The sequence below is a fragment of the Cherax quadricarinatus genome, chromosome 23 (assembly GCF_038502225.1).
Source record: "Cherax quadricarinatus isolate ZL_2023a chromosome 23, ASM3850222v1, whole genome shotgun sequence".
Classification (NCBI taxonomy): Eukaryota; Metazoa; Arthropoda; class Malacostraca; order Decapoda; family Parastacidae; genus Cherax; species Cherax quadricarinatus.
In genome coordinates this window covers 10,467,069-10,488,546 of record NC_091314.1, presented here as the reverse complement: position 1 = coordinate 10,488,546, position 21,478 = coordinate 10,467,069, and the positions used below count along the sequence as shown (strand labels likewise).

Here is a 21,478-nt window from a genome sequence, read left to right as displayed (position 1 = left end):
TGAAATGGAATAAATGAAGAGTGCTGAAATAGCACAATACAGGATAAAAAACGGATTAGGAAATGGCTAGAGATCAGAAGGTAAAAGATCTGTATAGTGTGTCCACAAAAGAAATTGTCAAGCCAACACCACCAGAAACTTTACTAAATTACAATGTTATGTCATTTTCTCTTGCACTAAACAACCTATGAAGAGTGGTACTGAGGATGATTGTACATCAGGAAGCTCACACACATTGCTGTAGGAGGCTGCACTTTTGTGCACTCTGGTCTGCTATTTTGGATCTCTTGGATTGTTTGACAGCCTATACAGGAAGGCCTTGCTTGTACAGCAGGTTAGCATTTATCTTAGGTGTACTCTCTAACTGCTTCTTTAACACAGTTAAAGTATGAACAGATGTCTTTCTTCTTCAAGGGGCCAGGCTGAGGTTTGGCAGACAGTAACTCGACACCATCAGCCTTGAAATGCTGCACCCAATTCCTTACTGAACACTCACTCACACCAACATTCTTCACTGTTTCTTTCGTCTGGTGCCCAGCTTTATGAAGCCCTATGATTTGAGCTATAGTTGCAGGTGTTAAAGACTTCTTTCACCCATAATCAAAGATATATAACCCCAAACCCAAAGGGAACACTGGACAAAAGATGAGGCAGATGAGAGACAACAGTCTCACCACGGCAGCCATGTGAGCAATGAGAAGTCACTGTGAAGTGTGGAAGTAGGCAGCAGGCTAATTGCTGCTACCCAGCAGAATACACTGACAAAAAAAGAATCCCCCTGTATGGTAGGCCTTTGATTTTCATCACAGCATTATGCCGGGGTGCTCACCTGGCATAATGCTGTGACGAGCAGTGTATGTTACTTAACCCTTAAACTGCCCAAACGTAGATTTACGTTTGTGCGCCTAGCACTCTGACCTTAATTTTCTCCAGAAGAGAGAATGTAAAAAAACGTAGATCTGCGTTCGGAGCACTACGCGAACAAACGTAGATCTACGTTTGGGCAGTTTAAGGGTTAAGAGCTAGACAGACTATTAAGTAGAACTTCTTATGCAGTTAACTACATTCATACATACAATAAGAAAAATGGCTAATGACAAATGGTCAATTACAAAAAAATTACATATTTAAATTGAATCGGTGATCTTCAGTTTTGTGTAGTAATTGAACAAAGACGAAGATACAAAAAGTTTCTTAGATTACAATACAAATAAAATGGGAATTGAAGGAAAGCTGGAAGAAGTACAGGGAGAGAATTGGATGAAAAATCAATACCAACAGCATTTGGTGTTTCCAGGTAATCATCCATCCAAATACTAACCAAATTCAAAGTTGCTTAACTTTGCTGATCAGGCGAGAAGTGGTGCATTCAACATGGTATGGCCATTGGAAGAGAGAACTTCTGTTTTGATCCTGGCAAGAGGAGAATATTGGATTATAATACAGGAATTATTTCAAGAATCTCTGATAATATGCCTTCAAGAATTAATCAAGTTATTAATGCTAAAGGTGGAATGAACGAACATTAGGTGACAAGAATAAAATAAGTGTTCTGTCCTTTTTTTTCATTTCTCCTTTTATTATTATTATTTTGCATGTTAAATGGTTGAATGTTGATGATTTCTATGGTGTCAGTAATTTTTTTTCTGGGCACTGTTACTTGTCAGAAGAAATACAACAAAGTAAATGTAGTTAAACACAGAAATATAAGGTGAAGGATATGAACTTCTAAAACAAGGGAACCATGCTAACGATGGTCCTTGTCAATACACTTGTTCTCCATAATTTAGATTACTGTACTCTCCTGTACTCTTCAGATGAAGTAAAATGTATTCCTTTATTGACAGTGTTTTGCCAGCACAATGGACTTTATCAAGTCACTAACAAATCTGTGACTTGATAAAGCTCACTGTATGGACAAAATGTTATCAATAAACGATCACATTATACTGCATTTATGTATTCATTGTGTTGGTATTTTATATCATATCTTTCCAACTTTTAATAAAGGTGAGATAATTGTACTGGAAAAAACTACCTTTTGTCTTTTCAAATATTAAGACAGAACTTTACTATGGTGAACTGACTACTTGAGAGTTGAATGCAAATTATCTTCAGCAAACAAAACTGTAAGAAAAAAATTAAACTTTTCTGTAACATGAACCCAGATCCAGTAATTTCTTAGGTGAAGTTAATCTGTAATTGGAGAGGAAAGAAAGCATTGACACACTTGAACTTGATATATGAGTGGTAGGTTACAAATGGCTGGCAAATTCTATAACCAACAATTATATTTCATCTGTACCACAGTACACTTGAATTTTAGATCGAATGGAAACATTTAGACTCATGATGTAATTCTACCATTGTTGTGCATTCTAGTGAGTGAGAATAAATGTGTGACTGAAGAAAGTGTGTAAAGATCAGAAAGATGTGTGAGTGAGGCAGCCATGTGGTGGCAGCATTTATTAAAAATTAAAGTTTTCCTTACTTTATGATACAATTTTATGCAGAAGAGTTTACATATTCTTCACTCTCATATGATGCTTCAGTTATACAGTATAGAAGACCATCTGGTGTATCGTACGAGATGTGCAGCAGAAAATAAGAATTATCATGACCAAAATTTGGGTTACTGAAGGAATCAGTTCCTTGTTTCATCTGTTTGTGGAAATATGTAGATATTGTCTTCTACATCTGTAAGTTAAGCTCAGAATCCCATAACACAAGCTTCGTAGTTCCAATCTCCAGTACACATGCATTGTTCTCCATTCTTTGAATTTGGCACTTATTCTTTTCTGCTGCACAGTGTTTCGTATATCATGATGTAGTCACTGTGATTTATTGGTAAGAGGATTTATCTTTGCAACTAGTGGTAACTAATACAGTATTGTATATTCCTCTTTTTTTTTTTGAAGGGGGGGAGGGGGGTCCTTGGAGTTGTGTGTATGATGGTTTTTGTATTGCTGCTGGTTAATCCTTGACTTTGAAAATGTGACAATGTGACTTGACTATACAGTATTGGAAATACCTCAGAGTACTCATTAAAATGACCTATACAAGCTAAGTACCAAATCTTCACACTAAAATAACTTATAGGAGCGAAAAACACATAAAAATATATAATAATAATATTTTATTTTGACATGATCCATGTTTATACAAAGGAATATAATAATTGAGTGTACATTCCATAAGCCCCTTTATATGCAGAGCATTTCAGGCAGATTATAGATTAATTTAAGATTAATAAGGCAATAATAGTACATGCGGTCACTAGATGAGTTATAATGAATACAAGAGAATTAAGTATTCTATTAGGTCATGCTATATGGCTTTAAAAAATCTTGTAGAGAAGATGTACAATTTTGATTATTAACCTTAGGTGGCCACAATGCAGTGATTAACATTTGAGATGAATACAGATATTGAGAGTAAGTATAAATTGATTATATTGATGAGATAGTTTTATCTATGTTCATGATATTGAGCAAATGCATGTATAGTTTTTACTTATGTATTTATGATGGGCTGGGATAGGTTAAGAAGATAACGTGTTTTTTAACTGTAGTTTTGAAAATGCTAGATGAGCCAGTGGGTCTGGAGATTTCTGGCAGAGAGTTCCAGATTTTGGGCCCTTTTATGTACAATGAGTTTTTGAAAAGATTTAGCCTGACAATGGGGAATGTCATAGAGGTTTTTGTGCCTAGTGTTGTGTCCATGGGTTCTGTTGCAACTGTCAAGAAAGCATTTCAGGTTGGGATTTACATTAGAATTGATTGTTCTGTAAATGTAGGTTGCACAATAGTACGAGTGAATGTTTTGTATAGTGAGTAGGTTTAGGTCTTTGAAGAGTGGGGTGTGTTGTCTAGCAGTGGATTGCGTGATCATTCGCACTGCGGCTTTTTGTTGTGCTCTTATTGATTTTAGGTGGTTTTTCGTTAACCCCAGGCAAAAGAATGGGTGCTGTATGCATTAATCAGAGAATTACACTTATTACACCTTACTCATTAAGAGGCAATCTAGTATTGTACCGTACATAAAACATGATATTTTCCTCTGGCAGAAGATATATCTTCTTGCTCATTTTCATGGGTGGATAGGGCATTTCAAACTTTATTTCTTATTATTATTTATGAAAATCATAGTGTTTCTAGTAGATTGATAAAAGGATGGGATAAGCTCAGGCAAGTAGGTGCCTATTCAAAAGTGGTACTGTACATAATTGCTGATATGTATACATACAGTACAGAAGGTGAAGCATTTTCTTTGGAATGCATGTAGTATTTTCAAGACAAAAGGGAAAAAGTGTGAAAAACAAAAAGATGACCTTTTAAAATCAACACCACTTTGCTTGTGTAGGAAAATAACAAATTACAAACATATAGTAATTGTTATGCAGTAGTAGCTCAGGGAAACGGAAGATAATTTCCTTTCACACATTACCAAAAATTTTGTTGACTTATCAAAAACTGTGCTAGTTATATCATGGAACCCAAGGTCATTATTTTTTTTTTTTTATCTTGTATCACTTGACCTCCTAAGTTGTGCACTGCTTAAACATCTGGGATCTGAGACATTCTAACAATCAAGTTGATGTTTAGAACTATAGGTAATGCTGGTATGTACATTTGAAAGCAGCAAAAGATTATCTGGCAAGATTGACAACAGGACACCCTGACCCTATGACCACACTGCAAGTATTTAGATTACTATTCCTTCTTGCATAAGACAACAATAGTTGGGATGGTTAAGCACTGCAAGTTGATTTAAATTTTATTATGAATAATTTCAAGATACGTATTTTAAAATTATCCCAATAACAGACGAAACATTACCATTGTTGGTCAAATTTTCTATGACTACTATACATGTGTTTGTTAGCCGATGTACTTGTTAGTTGATGTACATCATCAACATACCTGTATGTCCATTAGTTCATGTATTTTGTTCCTTGAAGAAACAAAAGTGTTTTTGACCTTCAACATTACATTACTTATTAAATCTTGATTATATGATGCCATATTGCCCTTACACTTATGGGAAACAAAAGGAGGTAAGAGTGTAATTAACAATCTGTGTGTTTGAGCTTGCCTAAGCGTGCTTATCGAAGTTGCACTACTACTATTAAATCAGAATGCATTATTTTAAGTTCATAATCAGTTTTTTTTTTTAGTTAATGGTAGCTTTTGCTTTTGTTTTTAAAATGCTGTGAAATGGTATACAGTATCTACTTGAAATTTAAAAACAAGTGAGGCCAGTGAGTTACAAACCAAAGGTCAGACGTTTTATGTTTTTAGTTTTTAGTTGGGGGTTGACATTTTGAGTATAGCGTGGTCAAAATTATGTCCCTACTCGTCCGTAGGAGTTGGAGGTGGAGGCACATGCATCAGTCTCTGGGAAAGATGGTAGATCACGAGTACTGACCTGCCCATACTGCTGGCGAGCCACGTTCAAGACTTCTCGGGACTTCGCGCGGCATGTGCGGACACATACAGGGGAAAGGCCCTTCTCCTGCACTCTATGCTCATTTCGCAGCAACCGCAAGGATGTCTTACGTAATCATGAGAGAACTAGGCATAGAGTCAACTCAAAAATTTGAGGAAAATATTAAAATTTCAAAATTATGTTGACATACTGCCCTCATCTTTGGGGATAGTCTTATGAATTTTAATCGTTAATCTCTATTCAGTTTTTTTTTTCCATCTACATGTTAATATTTTTGGTTACAGTACTTGCTAATGGGTAATGCTTGATACTTAAGTAAAACATGGTTAGCTAATTTGCTATATTATTTCAGTTTAAAGTAAATTGCAGCTCCAGCTAGGAAAGTTTTAATGAAGTATATACAATTCAGTATAGTGCAGTTAGGAAAATATTTGTTTCTTTATTACACTCTTGATTTTTTTGTTGATAGTGTTTGCGAACGTATGTGTGTATATGTATGTATGAGTTTATTTGAAAGAAATTACTTTATGATTTAATGAAAACCTTTGCCTTTAGTCTCATCATTCTTTGTTTTTATAATACACAAAAAAATTTATGAAAATTGTAAAAAAATCATGAGGTTATTATCAAAGATTATGTGGAGTAAAATAAAGATTGGATGTGAAAAGTGGGTTATAGTAAGCGTGTATGCACCTGGAGAAGAGAGAAGTGTAGAGGAGAGAGAGAGATTCTGGGAAATGTTGAGTGAATGCGTGGGGAGTTTTGAATCAAGTGTGAGAGTAATGGTGGTTGGGGATTTCAATGCTAAAGTGGGTAAAAATGTTATGGAGGGAGTAGTAGGTAATTTTGGGGTGCCAGGGGTAAATGTAAATGGGGAGCCTTTAATTGAGCTATGTGTAGAAAGAAATTTGGTAATAAGTAATACATATTTTATGAAAAAGAGGATAAATATACAAGGTATGATGTAGCACGTAATGAAAGTAGTTTGTTAGATTATGTATTGGTGGATAAAAGGTTGATGGGTAGGCTCCAGGATGTACATGTTTATAGAGGGGCAACTGATATATCGGATCATTATTTAGTTGTAGCTACAGTTAGAGTAAGAGGTAGATGGGAAAAGAGGAAGGTGGCAACAACAAGTAAGAGGGAGGTGAAAGTGTATAAACTAAGGGAGGAGGAAGTTCGGGCGAGATATAAGCGACTATTGGCAGAAAGGTGGGCTAGTGCAAAGATGAGTAGTGGAGGGGTTGAAGAGGGTTGGAATAGTTTTAAAAATGCAGTATTAGAATGTGGGGCAGAAGTTTGTGGTTATAGGAGGGTGGGGGCAGGAGGAAAGAGGAGTGATTGGTGGAATGATGAAGTAAAGGGTGTGATAAAAGAGAAAAAGGTAGCTTACGAGAGGTTTTTACAAAGCAGAAGTGTTATAAGAAGAGCAGAGTATATGGAGAGTAAAAGAAAGGTGAAGAGAGTGGTGAGAGAGTGCAAAAGGAGAGCAGATGAAAGAGTGGGAGAGGCACTGTCAAGAAATTTTAATGAAAATGATAAAAAATTTTGGAGGGAGTTAAACAAGTTAAGAAAGCCTAGGGAAAGCATGGATTTGTCAGTTAAAAACAGAGTAGGGGAGTTAGTAGATGGGGAGAGGGAGGTATTAGGTAGATGGCGAGAATATTTTGAGGAACTTTTAAATGTTAAGGAAGAAAGGGAGGCGGTAATTTCATGCACTGGCCAGGGAGGTATACCATTTTTTAGGAGTGAAGAAGAGCAGAATGTAAGTGTGGTGGAGGTACGTGAGGCATTACGTAGAATGAAAGGGGGTAAAGCAGCTGGAACTGATGGGATCATGACAGAAATGTTAAAAGCAGGGGGGGATATAGTGTTGGAGTGGTTGGTACTTTTGTTTAATAAATGTATGAAAGAGGGGAAGGTACCTAGGGATTGGCGGAGAGCATGTATAGTCCCTTTATATAAAGGGAAAGGGGACAAAAGAGATTGTAAAAATTATAGAGGAATAAGTTTATTGAGTATACCAGGAAAAGTATATGGTAGGGTTATAATTGAAAGAATTAGAGGTAAGACAGAATGTAGAATTGCGGACGAGCAAGGAGGTTTCAGAGTGGGTAGGGGATGTGTAGATCAAGTGTTTACATTGAAGCATATATGTGAACAGTATTTAGATAAAGGTAGGGAAGTTTTTATTGCATTTATGGATTTAGAAAAGGCATATGATAGAGTGGATAGAGGAGCAATGTGGCAGATGTTGCAAGTATATGGAATAGGTGGTAAGTTACTAAATGCTGTAAAGAGCTTTTATGAGGATAGTGAGGCTCAGGTTAGGGTGTGTAGAAGAGAGGGAGAATACTTCCCGGTAAAAGTAGGTCTTAGACAGGGATGTGTAATGTCACCATGGTTGTTTAATATATTTATAGATGGGGTTGTAAAAGAAGTAAATGCTAGGGTGTTCGGGAGAGGGGTGGGATTAAATTATGGGGAATCAAATTTAAAATGGGAATTGACACAGTTACTTTTTGCTGATGATACTGTTCTTATGGGAGATTCTAAAGAAAAATTGCAAAGGTTAGTGGATGAGTTTGAGAATGTGTGTAAAGGTAGAAAGTTGAAAGTGAACATACAAAAGAGTAAGGTGATGAGGGTATCAAATGATTTAGATAAAGAAAAATTGGATATCAAATTGGGGAGGAGGAGTATGGAAGAAGTGAATGTTTTCAGATACTTGGGAGTTGACGTGTCGGCGGATGGATTTATGAAGGATGAGGTTAATCATAGAATTGATGAGGGAAAAAAGGTGAGTGGTGCGTTGAGGTATATATGGAGTCAAAAAACGTTATCTATGGAGGCAAAGAAGGGAATGTATGAAAGTATAGTAGTACCAACACTCTTATATGGATGTGAAGCTTGGGTGGTAAATGCAGCAGCGAGGAGACGGTTGGAGGCAGTGGAGATGTCCTGTCTAAGGGCAATGTGTGGTGTAAATATTATGCAGAAAATTCGGAGTGTGGAAATTAGGAGAAGGTGTGGAGTTAATAAAAGCATTAGTCAGAGGGCAGAAGAGGGGTTGTTGAGGTGGTTTGGTCATTTAGAGTGAATGGATCAAAGTAGAATGACATGGAAAGCATATAAATCTATAGGGGAAGGAAAGAGGGGTAGGGGTCGTCCTCGAAAGGGTTGGAAAGAGGGGGTAAAGGAGGTTTTGTGGGTGAGGGGCTTGGACTTCCAGCAAGCGTGCATGAGCGTGTTAGATAGGAGTGAATGGAGACGAATGATACTTGGGACCTGACGATCTGTTGGAGTGTGAGCAGGGTAATATTTAGTGAAGGGATTCAGGGAAACCGGTTATTTTCATATAGTCGGACTTGAGTCCTGGAAATGGGAAGTACAATGCCTGCACTTTAAAGGAGGGGTTTGGGATATTGGCAGTTTGGAGGGATATGTTGTGTATCTCTATACGTATATGCTTCTAAACTGTTATATTCTGAGCACCTCTGCAAAAGCAGTGATAATGTGTGAGTGTGGTGAAAGTGTTGAATGATGATGAAAGTATTTTCTTTTTGGGGATTTTCTTTCTTTTTTTTGGGGTCACCCTGCCTCGGTGGGAGACGACCGACTTGTTGAAAAAAAAAAAAAAAAAAAAATCAAATAACATCAAATGGGTAGTGAGAATTATTTCTGTACAGTAAACTGTCACACCATGGAAAGAGAGGATAAATCTTCCCAAGAATCAGTGTGTAACACAAAATTGTGATACATGAAGCAAAGATCATGTGAATAAAACAAGATTACATTTCCAACAACACCAAAGTTAAGATTTGTTGTACAATAAAATGAAAATGAAAATGCACAATTTTTTCTATTGTTACCATTGTTACAGTTTTGTGGCTATAGATGTTTCTTGATGTTTGGAAAGGTTTGGTGCAGAATTGTCTAAAATGATTTAGGCTGTATTTTTACATTATATTTGAAATATCTAGTCTTTACATAATTAACCCATACATTGTCCAGACTCTTGAAATTAATATTGCTCTGTGTCCACCTTTTTGCTTTTTCTAAGTTGTCTGAAATGGTAGAACATCTTTTTCTGAAGGCAACACCATCAATACAAAATTTGAAGGGAAAACTCATGGAATTACACAGGCTCAAAGTTAGCGGTCTGGACAATTTATGCATCAGCAATTTCACCCAATTTGAGTCTTATTTTAAGCCAGTTACATTTGACCAAATTCTTAGCTATTTCACTACTTTACCTTCCATTCTATCAATTGAGCATATGAAACCGCCTCTTCAACTATTGCAACTACCCTGTAAAGTGCACAGAAGTCAATAATTTGGCTAATTTTACACAAAATTTAAAAAAATACTAAAAAATACAGTGGTATCTTGACTTACGAGTACCCCAGTTTATGAGTTTTCCGAGTTACGAGCCGTGGCTTGCTTGATTTTTTTGCTTTGAGTTGCGAGCGAACTTCAGGTATAATAATAAAATATAATCTCCCTGGAGTGCCTTCAATGCCATAAGTATTTCGTTTAGGTTTGGTAGCTGATATTTAAAGCATTCCAAAGCGATTATTATTATTATTAATTATTATTATCATTATATTTATAAATTATTGTCACTATTGGCATACATTGTTCACTGAGTATAATCATTTCTTAATTAAGCTACCGAAAGAGACACCAAGGATGTAAACTCACAGATGAACACACCAGCCAACCCCTCTACTGTGAACTTCTTCTGTACTTCTTCCATTCTTTGTTCTTCTTCCTCTTTGTATAATACAGTGGACCCCCGCCTTTCGATATTAATCTGTTCCTGAGAGCTCATTGTAAGCCAAAATTATCGTTAGCCGAATTAATTTTCCCCATAAGAAATAATGGACATCAAATTAATCCGTTCCTGACACCCCAAAGTATGAAAAAAACAAAATTTTTACCACATGAAATATTAATTTTAATATACACAAACTGAAGAAGACATGCACAATTACTACTCTACTGAGAATAGAATACATGACACTTACCTTTATTGAAGATCTGGTGATGATTGATGGGATGGGAGGAGGGGAGAGTGTGGAAGCTATTGTTTAGAAGGGGAATCCCCTTCCATTAGGACTTGAGGTAGCAAGTCCTTTTCCGGGGTTACTTCCCTTCTTCTTTTAATGCCACTAGGACCAGCTTGAGAGTCACTGGACCTCTGTTGCACAACAAATCTGTCCATAGAGCTCTGTACCTCCCATTCCTTTAAGACTTTCCTAAAATGGGTCATAACATTGTCATTATACAGGTTGCCAACACGGCTTGCAGTAGCTGTGTCAGGGTGATTTTCATCCGTAAAGGTTTGCAGTTCAACCCACTTTGCACACATTTCCTTAATCTCTCTTTTTTCAATTTCATACAAATTCTCGCCCTTTTTAACACAGGGATGGCACTAGAAGCTTTCTTGGGGTCCATGGTGACTTATTTTGCAGTTACAAGCACTAAAAATACTGCGATAATGTGAAATGTACCGAATGTATGCGTAGATGCGACCGCACTGGCTGGCTTTAAACACTGGTGCTGAGGCCACACGTGGGACGCGTCCTGGACAAATCACATAAGGCGAGTTTTTTATCGTGAGGCGAGGCAAAATTTTTGCGTTGAAATGCTTCGTATGGCGGATTTAACATAACGTGATGCGTTCGTAAGGCGGGGGTCCACTGTACTCATCTCTCACCCTACATTAAAACTACAAATATATTAAGGTAAGTAATGAGTGTACTGTATATGCATTGTATTTGCTACAATAAATACTAGTCACCTCTCACCCTACATTAGGTCTACAAATTGGGGTGGTTTTTGGGGGGGGGCTGGAACAGATTAATGACATTTCAATTAATTTCAATGTGGGAAATTGATCTGATATACAAGCAAATTGAGTTACGAGTTGGGTCACAGAAAAAATTAAACTCGTAAGTCAAGGTACAGTGGACCCTCGTTTTTTGTAAGGCTCGAAAGTCGTAATTTTCGGAAATCGTAACATTTTTTCATCAAAACATTGACTCGTGAATTGTTGTTTGACTCGCAAATAGCCGTTCGTCTGGGACATGTATACACAGCCCCGAGCCACCTCACACTCCATTCCCAGCCAGTATGCCATTGTTTATCAGTGAGTGAGGATGATCCCACGAGTTCATACGATACAGTTCATAATACAGTGGACCCTCGCATAACGTTGGCATCACATAACATTAAATTCGATAACGATACTTTCAACTCTTAACATTTTCCCTCGGATAATGTTAAAAAACTTGCTTAACAATATTCGTTCTCGGGTACCAATTAATATCCTTATGTGAGGGTCCACTGTATTCCATTCGTTTTAGTGCTTGCAACTGCTAAAGAAGTCACATGGTGCCAAAAAAAGCTTCTAGTGCCAACCCTTTGGTAAAGACTGTGAGAAACACATATAATTTAAGAAAAAGTTTGTAAAAAAATACAAAAGCAGTTTTGATAATGGTAGAGGGTGGTAGTGATGGTGGTAGTGATGGTGGTAGTGGTTATGATGGTGGTAGAGGGTGGTAGTGGTTATGATGGTGGTAGAGGGTGGTAGTGATGGTGGTAGAAGGTGGTAGAGATGGTGGTAGCAGTTGTGATAATAGTAGAGGGTGTTAGTGGTTGTGATAATAGTAGAGGGTGTTAGTGGTTGTGATAGTAGTAGAGGGTGGTAGTGATGGTGGTAGAGGGTGGTAGTGGTTGTCATGGTGGTAGTAGTTGTGATGGTGGTAGAGGGTGCCTTCTTCAGTGATTCATCGATTCTACTAACTCCTCCAATGTTGTTGGAGTTATATAGGGCTACAGAAAACACCGCCACCTCAGCTGCTGCTTCACGACCATTATGGACGGCTTATGCTCTCACTGGCCCTTATACACCCAACAACAACAACAGAATGTAAAGTAAAAGGACACAAGTGCATCTAATGTGACATTTTATTGCGGCAACGGTACGCTCTCCAGGAGCTTTGTCAAGCTGTTAACGGCTTGACAAAGCTCCTGGAGAGCGTAATGTTGCCACAATAAAATGTCACATTAGTTGCACTTAGGTCCTTTTACTTTGCATATTGTCGGTAATTCTACCAACTTCATTACAACAACAACAGAACACATCTTGTGACATACATAATGGCTTACTTTATTCATTCTAGAGTATATTCCATGTTTCTATGTTATTAATATTATTTATTATGTTATATTAGTTGAATTGTGATAGATAAATAAGCCGTAGAGTTGATATTAGTGTCATATTCTCCAACAATAAACTCACCTCCCCTCCTTCTACTCCGTCTGCCATACACCAACAAGAGTCTTCAATAAAGGTAAGTGTGATGTTAAATGTTCATTTATACATTTTATTAGTGCTTTACATTTATTTGACATTCTTTTCTGCATGTAAATCTATATTTAAGCTAGGGAAGTGACCCCTGAAGTGACCTAGAGTCCTTATTGAGGGGGATTCCCCTTCCAAACAATAACCTCTCTTCCCTCTCTCCTCCTCCCTGTCTTCCATTCATCAACAACAGCCTTCAATAACAGTAACTGTCATGTTGAATGTTCATTCTTTTGTGCATATAAATTTATATTTAAGGTAGAAAAAAAAATTTGTTGATACTTCTGAGTGTCTGGAACGAATTAATTGGATTTACATTATTTCTTATGGGGAAAATGGATTCGCAAATCATCAATTTTGACAATAGTCACACTCTTTGGAACAGATTAATTACGAAAAATGAGGGCCCACTGTACCACTAAAACATTTCCTTGGTTCATTAGTCATGTCGCCAGGCCTCTCCTATATGACACTTGCCTTTAATTTTGAATTCATAAGCACACAAAAGTAGATTTATTCTGTTTCTCTGATAACAAAATATAACCAAGAATGATTGGTCATAGTTTATGACATCTCAATAATTGAATTAGACCTATTAAAAGACCATAAAACAAACCAGGGATGTAGGGCAAAATTGACATTGCATAAATTGTCCCCTGCTCGCTAACTTTGCTTCAGTATAATTCCGTAGGCTTTTCATCATACTTTTGGTGTCATTGTCTAGAGAAAAGGATTCACTATTATATCAGAAGAATTTGTTTTTTAATGTGAACACTGAGAGCAATTTTACTTTTGGGGGTTGTAACAGTGAAGGGATTAATTGGTTCCAAAATGCCAATGTCATAATTGTGAAACCTCGTAACTTGGAACTCCAACAGTCAGGGCCCTACTGTATTGTATCTGTGAAAATTATTCCCATTCCAAATGTTACATTTAAATTTTAATTTTATTCCTATTACTGATATTAAAACTTGTGAAAAAAATTCCTGGCCTTTCTAAGTAAAAATCAAAACAGCATAATTTACCTAACATTGTTAGTTATTATTTAATACATTTGAAAAGTGTGGAGAGGATTAATGTGGGCCCACTGGGCTAAGTTGAACATAGCCGAGGCGGCTACTCGATTACCTGACACTTCCACCAGAAAATATTACGAAGTTGATTATGCTTCAGAAAAGAAAAAAAATCAACTCATCCAGCACTGAACATGTACTGTTGTAAAGACTCTCCTTCCTTCTCACACACATTTATGATGAGATCAAGCTTCATGCCTTCTTACCTCAGCACTAACTGAAGCTTTTATGAACTGTTTTTTTCTTCACTCCAAACATTAGGTAACTTCTACTAACTATAGCTGTAATGATCACTTCCTTGGGCAGGCAGTTGTCTTTATTTTGTAATGCACAAGTTCTTACTTTTTCTCATTGTTTCCAGTTCTAAAAATGGTCGATTTAACCTGTAAACAGTCCAAGTAGATCTACGTTCACATGTGTAGTGCTACAAAAGTAGATCAAAGTTTTTTACACATTTTCAAATGTAGAAAAAAAAAAGATCTTTGAAATGTTGAAAAAACGTACATACAGTGGACCCCAGTTTACGATATTATTTGATTCCAGAAGTATGTTCAGGTGCCATTACTGGACGAATTTGTTCCCATAAGGAATATTGTGTATTAGATTAGTCCATTTCAGACCCCCAAACATACACGTACAAATGCACTTACATAAATACACTTACATAATTGGTCGCATTGGGAGCTGATCGTAAAGCGGGGGTCCACTGTATACGTTTGGACCGTTTATGGGTTAATCACACCAAAATAGCAGGCATTTTCTGTCGCATGTGTTCCACCTTTCACTGTCGCAACCCTAAAAATTAAAAGTTCTGACAAAGTCATGATTTAAAAAAAAAATTTTAAAATGGTAGTTTTTTTTCTGGAGGTAATGATAACAATAATACAAAATTGGATTGAAAACTTATGGCATTATTTAGGCACAAAGTTTGTAGTTTGGGCATAATTTGCACATCAACAATTATGCTGATGCTAAGAATTTGGTTGAATTGAGCAATTTGATCAAATATTAGCTTATTTGCTATAGTATGCCTTCTGTTCTATCAATTGAGTACTAGAAACTGCCTACTCAACTTTTAGAACTACCCTATACCCTATATCATGGAATGCACTATTTATAAAGAAGTGCAAAGCACCACTAGCACGAGCCCTCAGTATTCTTTGGAGAAAGAGCTTAGATCTAGGTGAAATACCAGAGGCCTTAACCCTTTCAGGGTCCAGAGGCCAAATTTCAAAGTGTGCACCAGGGTCCAAGAATTTTCAAAAAATAATTTCAATATTTTTTTTCTGAAGGTAATAAAACAAAAAGTATGAAATTTGATGGAAATTTGACGAAATTATGCTCTCGCGAATTTTAATGTGTCAGCGATATTTACGCATCGGCAATTTTGCCAACTTTGACTCCCATTTTAGGCCATTTACATTATTCCAGTCGACCAAATTCTTAGCTATTTCGCTAGTATTACTTCTGTTCTATCGATTGAGCACAAGAAATCGCTAAGTCAACTGTTTCAACTACAAAATTAAGTGATCGGAAATTAGTAATTTGGCCAATTTAATGCAAAGTTCAAAATATTCCAATTTCAAAATAGGGTCCAGAATAAACACTGCGGGCATTCCTGGCACTAAACTAACATTTCCTCTGTTCATTAGTTATGTTTTCAGGCTTTACAAATGAATTCCATTTTGACTTTTTATTCACATAATGAATTTTTATTCAAACCAAAAAATAGAAGATTTACTGTTATGCAATATTGTAATAATTGTATAAATAATATCACCACATTTGTGAATGTTTATTAGACCCACCAGCTGGCGTGTATTAGACGTGTTCATTCTTGAACATCGGCAAAAATTTAACATTTCCGCTACTTTGAGTTCAGTTTCAAGCCATTTTCAGTACTAAAATCAATCAAAATCATCTCTATTTCTGTAATATATATTCCATTCTATCAAATGTGACCAAGAAATCACAAATACAACTATAAAAACATGCAAAAAAAAATAACACTGCAAAGTCGTTGTTTTAATCGAAAATTATGGTCTCAGTTTTTTTCTTTCATTATGCACTGTGTGCTGCAGGATTTGTTTTATGTGGTGCACACATACCACATAGATGTATTCTCTCATATCTAGGCCCAAATTTGCTGCTCACAGCTTATCAGAGTGAGCTGAGCTCATGACGTAGCTCTACGGTTTGGACCCTCAACGTAAAGCCGTAGATCTATGGCACGGACACTGAAAGGGTTAAAGAGTGCAGACATAGCTCTTTTGCATAAGGGAGGTAGTAGAGCACTAGCTAAAAATTACAGGCTAATAGCCCTAACCTCTCACATCATAAAAATCTTCGAAAGAGTGATGAGGCGGCAGATTACAAATTTCATAGACCAGCACAACCAACATAACCCAAACCAGTATGATTTTAGAGCAGGACAATCATGCTTGTCACAGCTGCTGAACCATTATGACGAATTACAGAGGCATTAGAAGATGACCAAAACGCAGATGTGATTTACACAGATTTTTTGGGAGACGGCTGACTTGTTAAAAAAAAAAAAAAATTGACAAATGCGATCATGAAGTGATAGCGCATAAAATGAAGGCCATGAGCATTGCGGGGGAATGTAGGCAGGTGGATTTTTGGGTTCCTAACACACAGAACACAAAAAGTAGTAGTGAACAGGGCAAGATCCAGCATGAGCGAGGTCAAAAGCTCAGTGCCCCAAGGAACTGTCCTGGCACCTCTGCTGTTTCTGATCCTCATAGGAGACAGACAAAAACACCTGGCACACTTTTGTATCATCAATTGCAGATGACACTAAAATAAGTGTGAAAGTCACTACGGTAGAGGACACTGAAAAAGTACAGGAAGACATAAACAGGGTTTTCCAGCGGGCAGCAGAGAACAACATGGCGTTCAGTGGTGATAAGTTCCAGCTGCTTAGGTATTGAAAGAATGAAGAACTCAAAAGGAACACTATATACAAAACTCAAGAGGGTCACCAAGTAGAACGTAAGGAACACGTAAAAGACACGGGAATAATTATGTCAGCAGACCTTTATTTTAAAGGCTATAACAAGACAAAGATCACGACAGCCAGGAAGATGACGGGGTGGGTATTGAGAACTTTCAAAACAAGGGAAATAATGCCGATGATGACACTCTTCAAATGGCTAGTACTCCCTCATTTAGAATATTGCTCAGTGCTGACAGCCCCATTCAAAGCAGGAGAAATATCGGAGTTGGAACAAATACAGAGATCGTTTACGGCTCACATTGAGCCTGTAAAGCACCTAAACTACTCTGTTTCTTAATGCCACTAGGACCAGCTTGAGAGTCACTCCTCTTCAAGGGGGGCTCCTTGGCGTGGTGAAGAGGCTCTTGGTCTGAGGAATTAGCCCTGTCGGTCTTCTTCCTCAGACCGAACCTAATTACCCCCCATTCTCCCCTCCCCTATCCCATCCTCCCCATCCTCCCCTTTTTCCATTCCTCCTCCTCCTCCTCACCCCTCCCTTTTGCCCTTCCTCTTTTTGGCCTTCGGGATTTCTCCCACAGGCGCGCTAGTTCCTAGGTAGGGGAAAGGACACCGGGGTCCATCCCATTCCGTTGAGGTTCTTGGCGGTGGCGTAGTTTGCCGTGGACTCTGGATTGCCTGGGGATGTCCCGATCCCTCTCCGGTATCCCGGAATAGCTTTGGGTGTCTTTTGGGCGACGGGTGTATCTCTGGAAGCCACCTTTCGGATTCCGGGGGTGGTGGCCGAAGGAGGTATGCTTTGTGGCGGATATCCGGCCGCCCTCTCTTTTGTCCACCGAGGTAGCTCGGCAGATGTGAGGTTGCTATCCCGGATTGCTGGTTTACTGGCATGAAGGGTAGGGTATGGCACGGGTTCCATGCTGCATCTGCGCTACTAGCGGTGTTGAGGTCCTCTTGGGTGCGGAGGGAGATTTCCGGCCCTTTCATTCCTCCTGGGAACTATTCCTCCCCGCTCCCCCCTTTTTTTATTCTTTTTTTTATTTTTATTTTCTTTTCTTCTTTCTTTTTTTTTCTTAAAAACAAAAAGCAAAGGAGTAACCTAACCATGGCAGCCCTAGTCCATGAAACCACTACCCCCGGGCCCCTTCTTGATACCGCACCCCATTCTGACCCTGCCTTGTGTTTAGACCACTCTTCGGACACTCCTGATGCCCCTGTACCTCTTGCTGGTGCAGTTTCCTCACCCGCTTCAGGTACCGGAGCTTCGACTGACTCCTTCGATTTGTCTGAACTCCGCTCTCCTTTGACTATGCTTCCAGCTTCTCCCTCTACGGTACGGCAATTTTCGAATCGCCCGCCCATTTCATGCCGGACCAACTCCGGTCCTACTCCTAAACGCCAACGTCAATCTCCTGATGATGCTCCTTCGTTACCTTCCCATTCTACTCGGAAAAGACCGACACGTCAAGCACTCCCTCTCCACGCTCAGTTTCGGACCACACAATGGACTAAATTCTTTACTTTAAGACCAACTTCTTCTTCTGCCTACCTTTCTGACCATAGTATTGGCAAAGCGCTCCTGCGTCATGTTGGCAGAGATATTTCATTTCACGCTCTCAAGAGCGGTACGCGCATCGTCACTGTCCAGAATGCTACCCAAGCTCATGATCTTTCTCTCCTTTCGAATATCGATACTACTCCTATCACTATTGAAAAACGTCTTTCTCTCAATTCTTGTAGTGGTACTGTCATTCTGCCCCATACCATAGTCCAACAGAATTTCCAGTCATGTGGCAATGACATTTTTGAACAGCTGGAACTCCAGGGTCTCCCAATCCTCAAAGTAGACACTTATGTCCTTCCTGCCCGGGGGCGGAGACGTTACCCTTGCAATGTGACTCGTTTAACTTTTGACAGCCGAGAACTCCCGTCCTCTGTATATGTCGCGGGACATCGGTTACAAGTTCGAAAGGTGATACCTACACCGCAACAATGTAGAAATTGCTGGCGTTTTGGTCACCCAGCGAAATATTGCAGATCTGTGGCCGAATGCCCAGTCTGTGGTGCCGACGACCATTCTAATACATCTTGTAGTCAACCTCCATCTTGCCTTAATTGTAATGAAGCTCACCCTTCGTACTCCCGCCGTTGCCAGGTCTACTTAAATGAACGTGAAATCCGTTGCCTCAAAGAGGCAGAAGGTCTCCCTTATGCTATGGCAGTTACTCATCTCCGCCTCCAAGGGAGACTACCCCGTGTTTCTTATTCTCGTGTTTCCAAACATCCCCCCACTTCTGGGGTCCCATCTTCTGCAGCCTCCTCTGTTGTTACCCCTCCCATAGCCATTACGGCATCTAATCCTTTTGCTGTCCTTGGCTCTGACGTCCCGACTACAACTCAGTCTGTTCTCACATCTTCGCGTCCTTCCTCACAAGCCCCAGTATCGACAAGACCTCGTACGACACCTAATACCAATCGCCCCTCTACTCAGAAGTCCAAAAAATCCACATTGCTCAAATCTTCTTTGCCCCCTCCTTCCCTTCTTCCACCTCCACACTTTACCTTTCCAGTCTCTGTACCTAGTTCTTCCCCTCTCTCTGGCTCTATTACAAGTGTGGAGATTCACCCTCCTCCTCGTACTATGCCTTCCACCCCCGTCCCCTCCCAAGTTTCTCCCTCTTCTGCCACCTCCCAGGTTTCTGCCTCATCTGTCCCCCCCCACACTTCATCTCCAGTCCCTTACACTCTTCCCTCCCCCTCTACTTTGGTACAGTCCATTACTGTCCCAATCTTTACTCACCCTCCTCCTCCTATCTCCAATATGGTCTCCCATACATCTTTGAATTCAGAAACACTTGAAGCCATTTCAGAATATATTGCAGAGACTAAACCTTCAATGGACACTGATTCACTTCCTGTTCCTTCTCTTCCCTCTCCTCCATCTTCACAACCCCATTCTTCGCAACGCTCCGTTCCTTCGCTACTTGAACATCTTCCAATGCCACCACACGTTGACTTTTCTAACCCCTCTAGTCCGTAGGTGCCTTTACCTACAGATTCCTGATATTTTCTTCATCGCCAATCATGGCCTATTTACAGTGGAATATCCGCGGCCTCAGGGGTAATCGGGGTGAGCTTCAGATGTTGCTTTTCAGGTTTTCCCCTGTTGGTGCTTGCTTACAAGAACCAAAATTACACTCGGCTGTTTTCCAACCTATCTCAGGCTATAATTTATTGTATTCTTCGGATCCTTTCTCAGATGGGACCTTTAATGAAAGTGCCCTTCTTCTACGCAATGATATTCCGTACTGTCAACTATTTGTCCATACCTCGCTGCATTACACTGCAGCCCGTATCCACTTGAATAAGTGGTTTACAATATGTTCTTTATATCTCTCTCCTTCTCGAGCATTTTCTATCCCAGACTTTGCCTTTCTTGTTTCATCCTTACCACCACCACTTCTGTTACTTGGTGATTTTAATGCCCACCATTTCCTCTGGGGGGGGGTCTCATTGTGACTCACGTGGCATTCAGTTGGAGGCTTTTCTCGCCTCTCACCCCCTCCATGTTTTAAATACAGGTACTCCCACCCATTTTGATCCTCGTACTCATACTCTCTCTTGCATCGATCTATCAGTCTGCTCTTCCTCCACTGCACTAGACTTCACCTGGTCTGTTCTACCAGACTTACATGACAGCGATCATTTTCCGATCATTCTTACTTCTCCTTCCTATTCACCACCTTTCCGTAGCCCTCACTGGCAATTTGATCGGGCAAATTGGGATCTTTACTCGCACCTCACTGCTTTTAGTGAGGTTCCTTCTTCATCCTCCATTGATGAGCTCCTACACATCTCGACGTCAGTTTATACTGCAGCTTCTCATTCTATACCCCAAACCTCAGGCAGGCATTCTCAGAAGTGCGTGCCTTGGTGGTCTCCCGCTTGTGCTCGTGCAGTACGTTTGAAACGTGCTGCATGGGGCAGGTACCGGTACAATAGAACCGCTGAGAGACTTCTTGATTTTAAGCAGAAGCGTGCGATCGCTCGCCGTGTCATCCGTGAAGCTAAACGCACTTGTTGGCAAGACTATGTTTCCACCATCACCTCTGCTTCTTCTATGAGTGCAGTCTGGAAAAAAGTGAGGAAATTGAGTGGTAAATACTCTCCTGACCCAGCTCCTGTTCTACGGGTCGCTGGTGTTGATGTAGCAAACCCTCTCGACGTTGCCATTGAACTTGGCACACATCTGGTCCGTATTTCCCGAGGGCTCCATCTATGCCCCTCGTTTCTTTCCTCAAAGTCTGCCAGAGAGTTAGTGCCCTTGGACTTTTCTTCTCTCAGAGAAGAACAGTATAATGTGCCTTTTACACTTCAAGAACTGGAGGCAACGCTCTCAGCTTGCCGATCATTGGCAGCTGGGCCTGACGACATTCATATTCGTATGTTACAACATTTACATCGGTCAGCCCTTGTAGTCCTCTTACACCTCTTCAATCTTATTTGGGCACAAGGAGTTCTTCCCCAGCTGTGGAAATCTGCCATTGTTCTCCCTTTCCGCAAACCGGGTACTACAGGACATGATGCCTCCCACTATCGCCCCATCGC

The 21,478-nt window shown here is 39.4% G+C and overlaps 1 protein-coding gene and 1 pseudogene across 27 annotated transcripts in view; one reads left to right on the top strand and one right to left on the bottom strand.

Annotated features, from left to right (window-relative positions):
• The window catches only part of LOC128685599 (protein bric-a-brac 1-like), a 518,998-nt gene that overhangs the window by 223,486 nt on the left and 274,034 nt on the right, over positions 1 to 21,478 (top strand). Inside the window, exon 6 of one of the 27 annotated variants that reach the window (XM_070087917.1) lies at positions 5,366 to 6,253. The exons of the other annotated variants lie outside the window; for them this stretch is intronic. Within the exon in view, the coding sequence (XP_069944018.1) occupies positions 5,366 to 5,602 (237 nt within the window). The 3' untranslated portion in view covers positions 5,603 to 6,253. Of the gene's footprint in view, positions 1 to 5,365; positions 6,254 to 21,478 lie in introns of those variants that run through there. 27 annotated transcript variants of the gene reach the window in all.
• On the bottom strand, positions 1,273 to 1,391 carry LOC128685864 (5S ribosomal RNA; annotated as a pseudogene).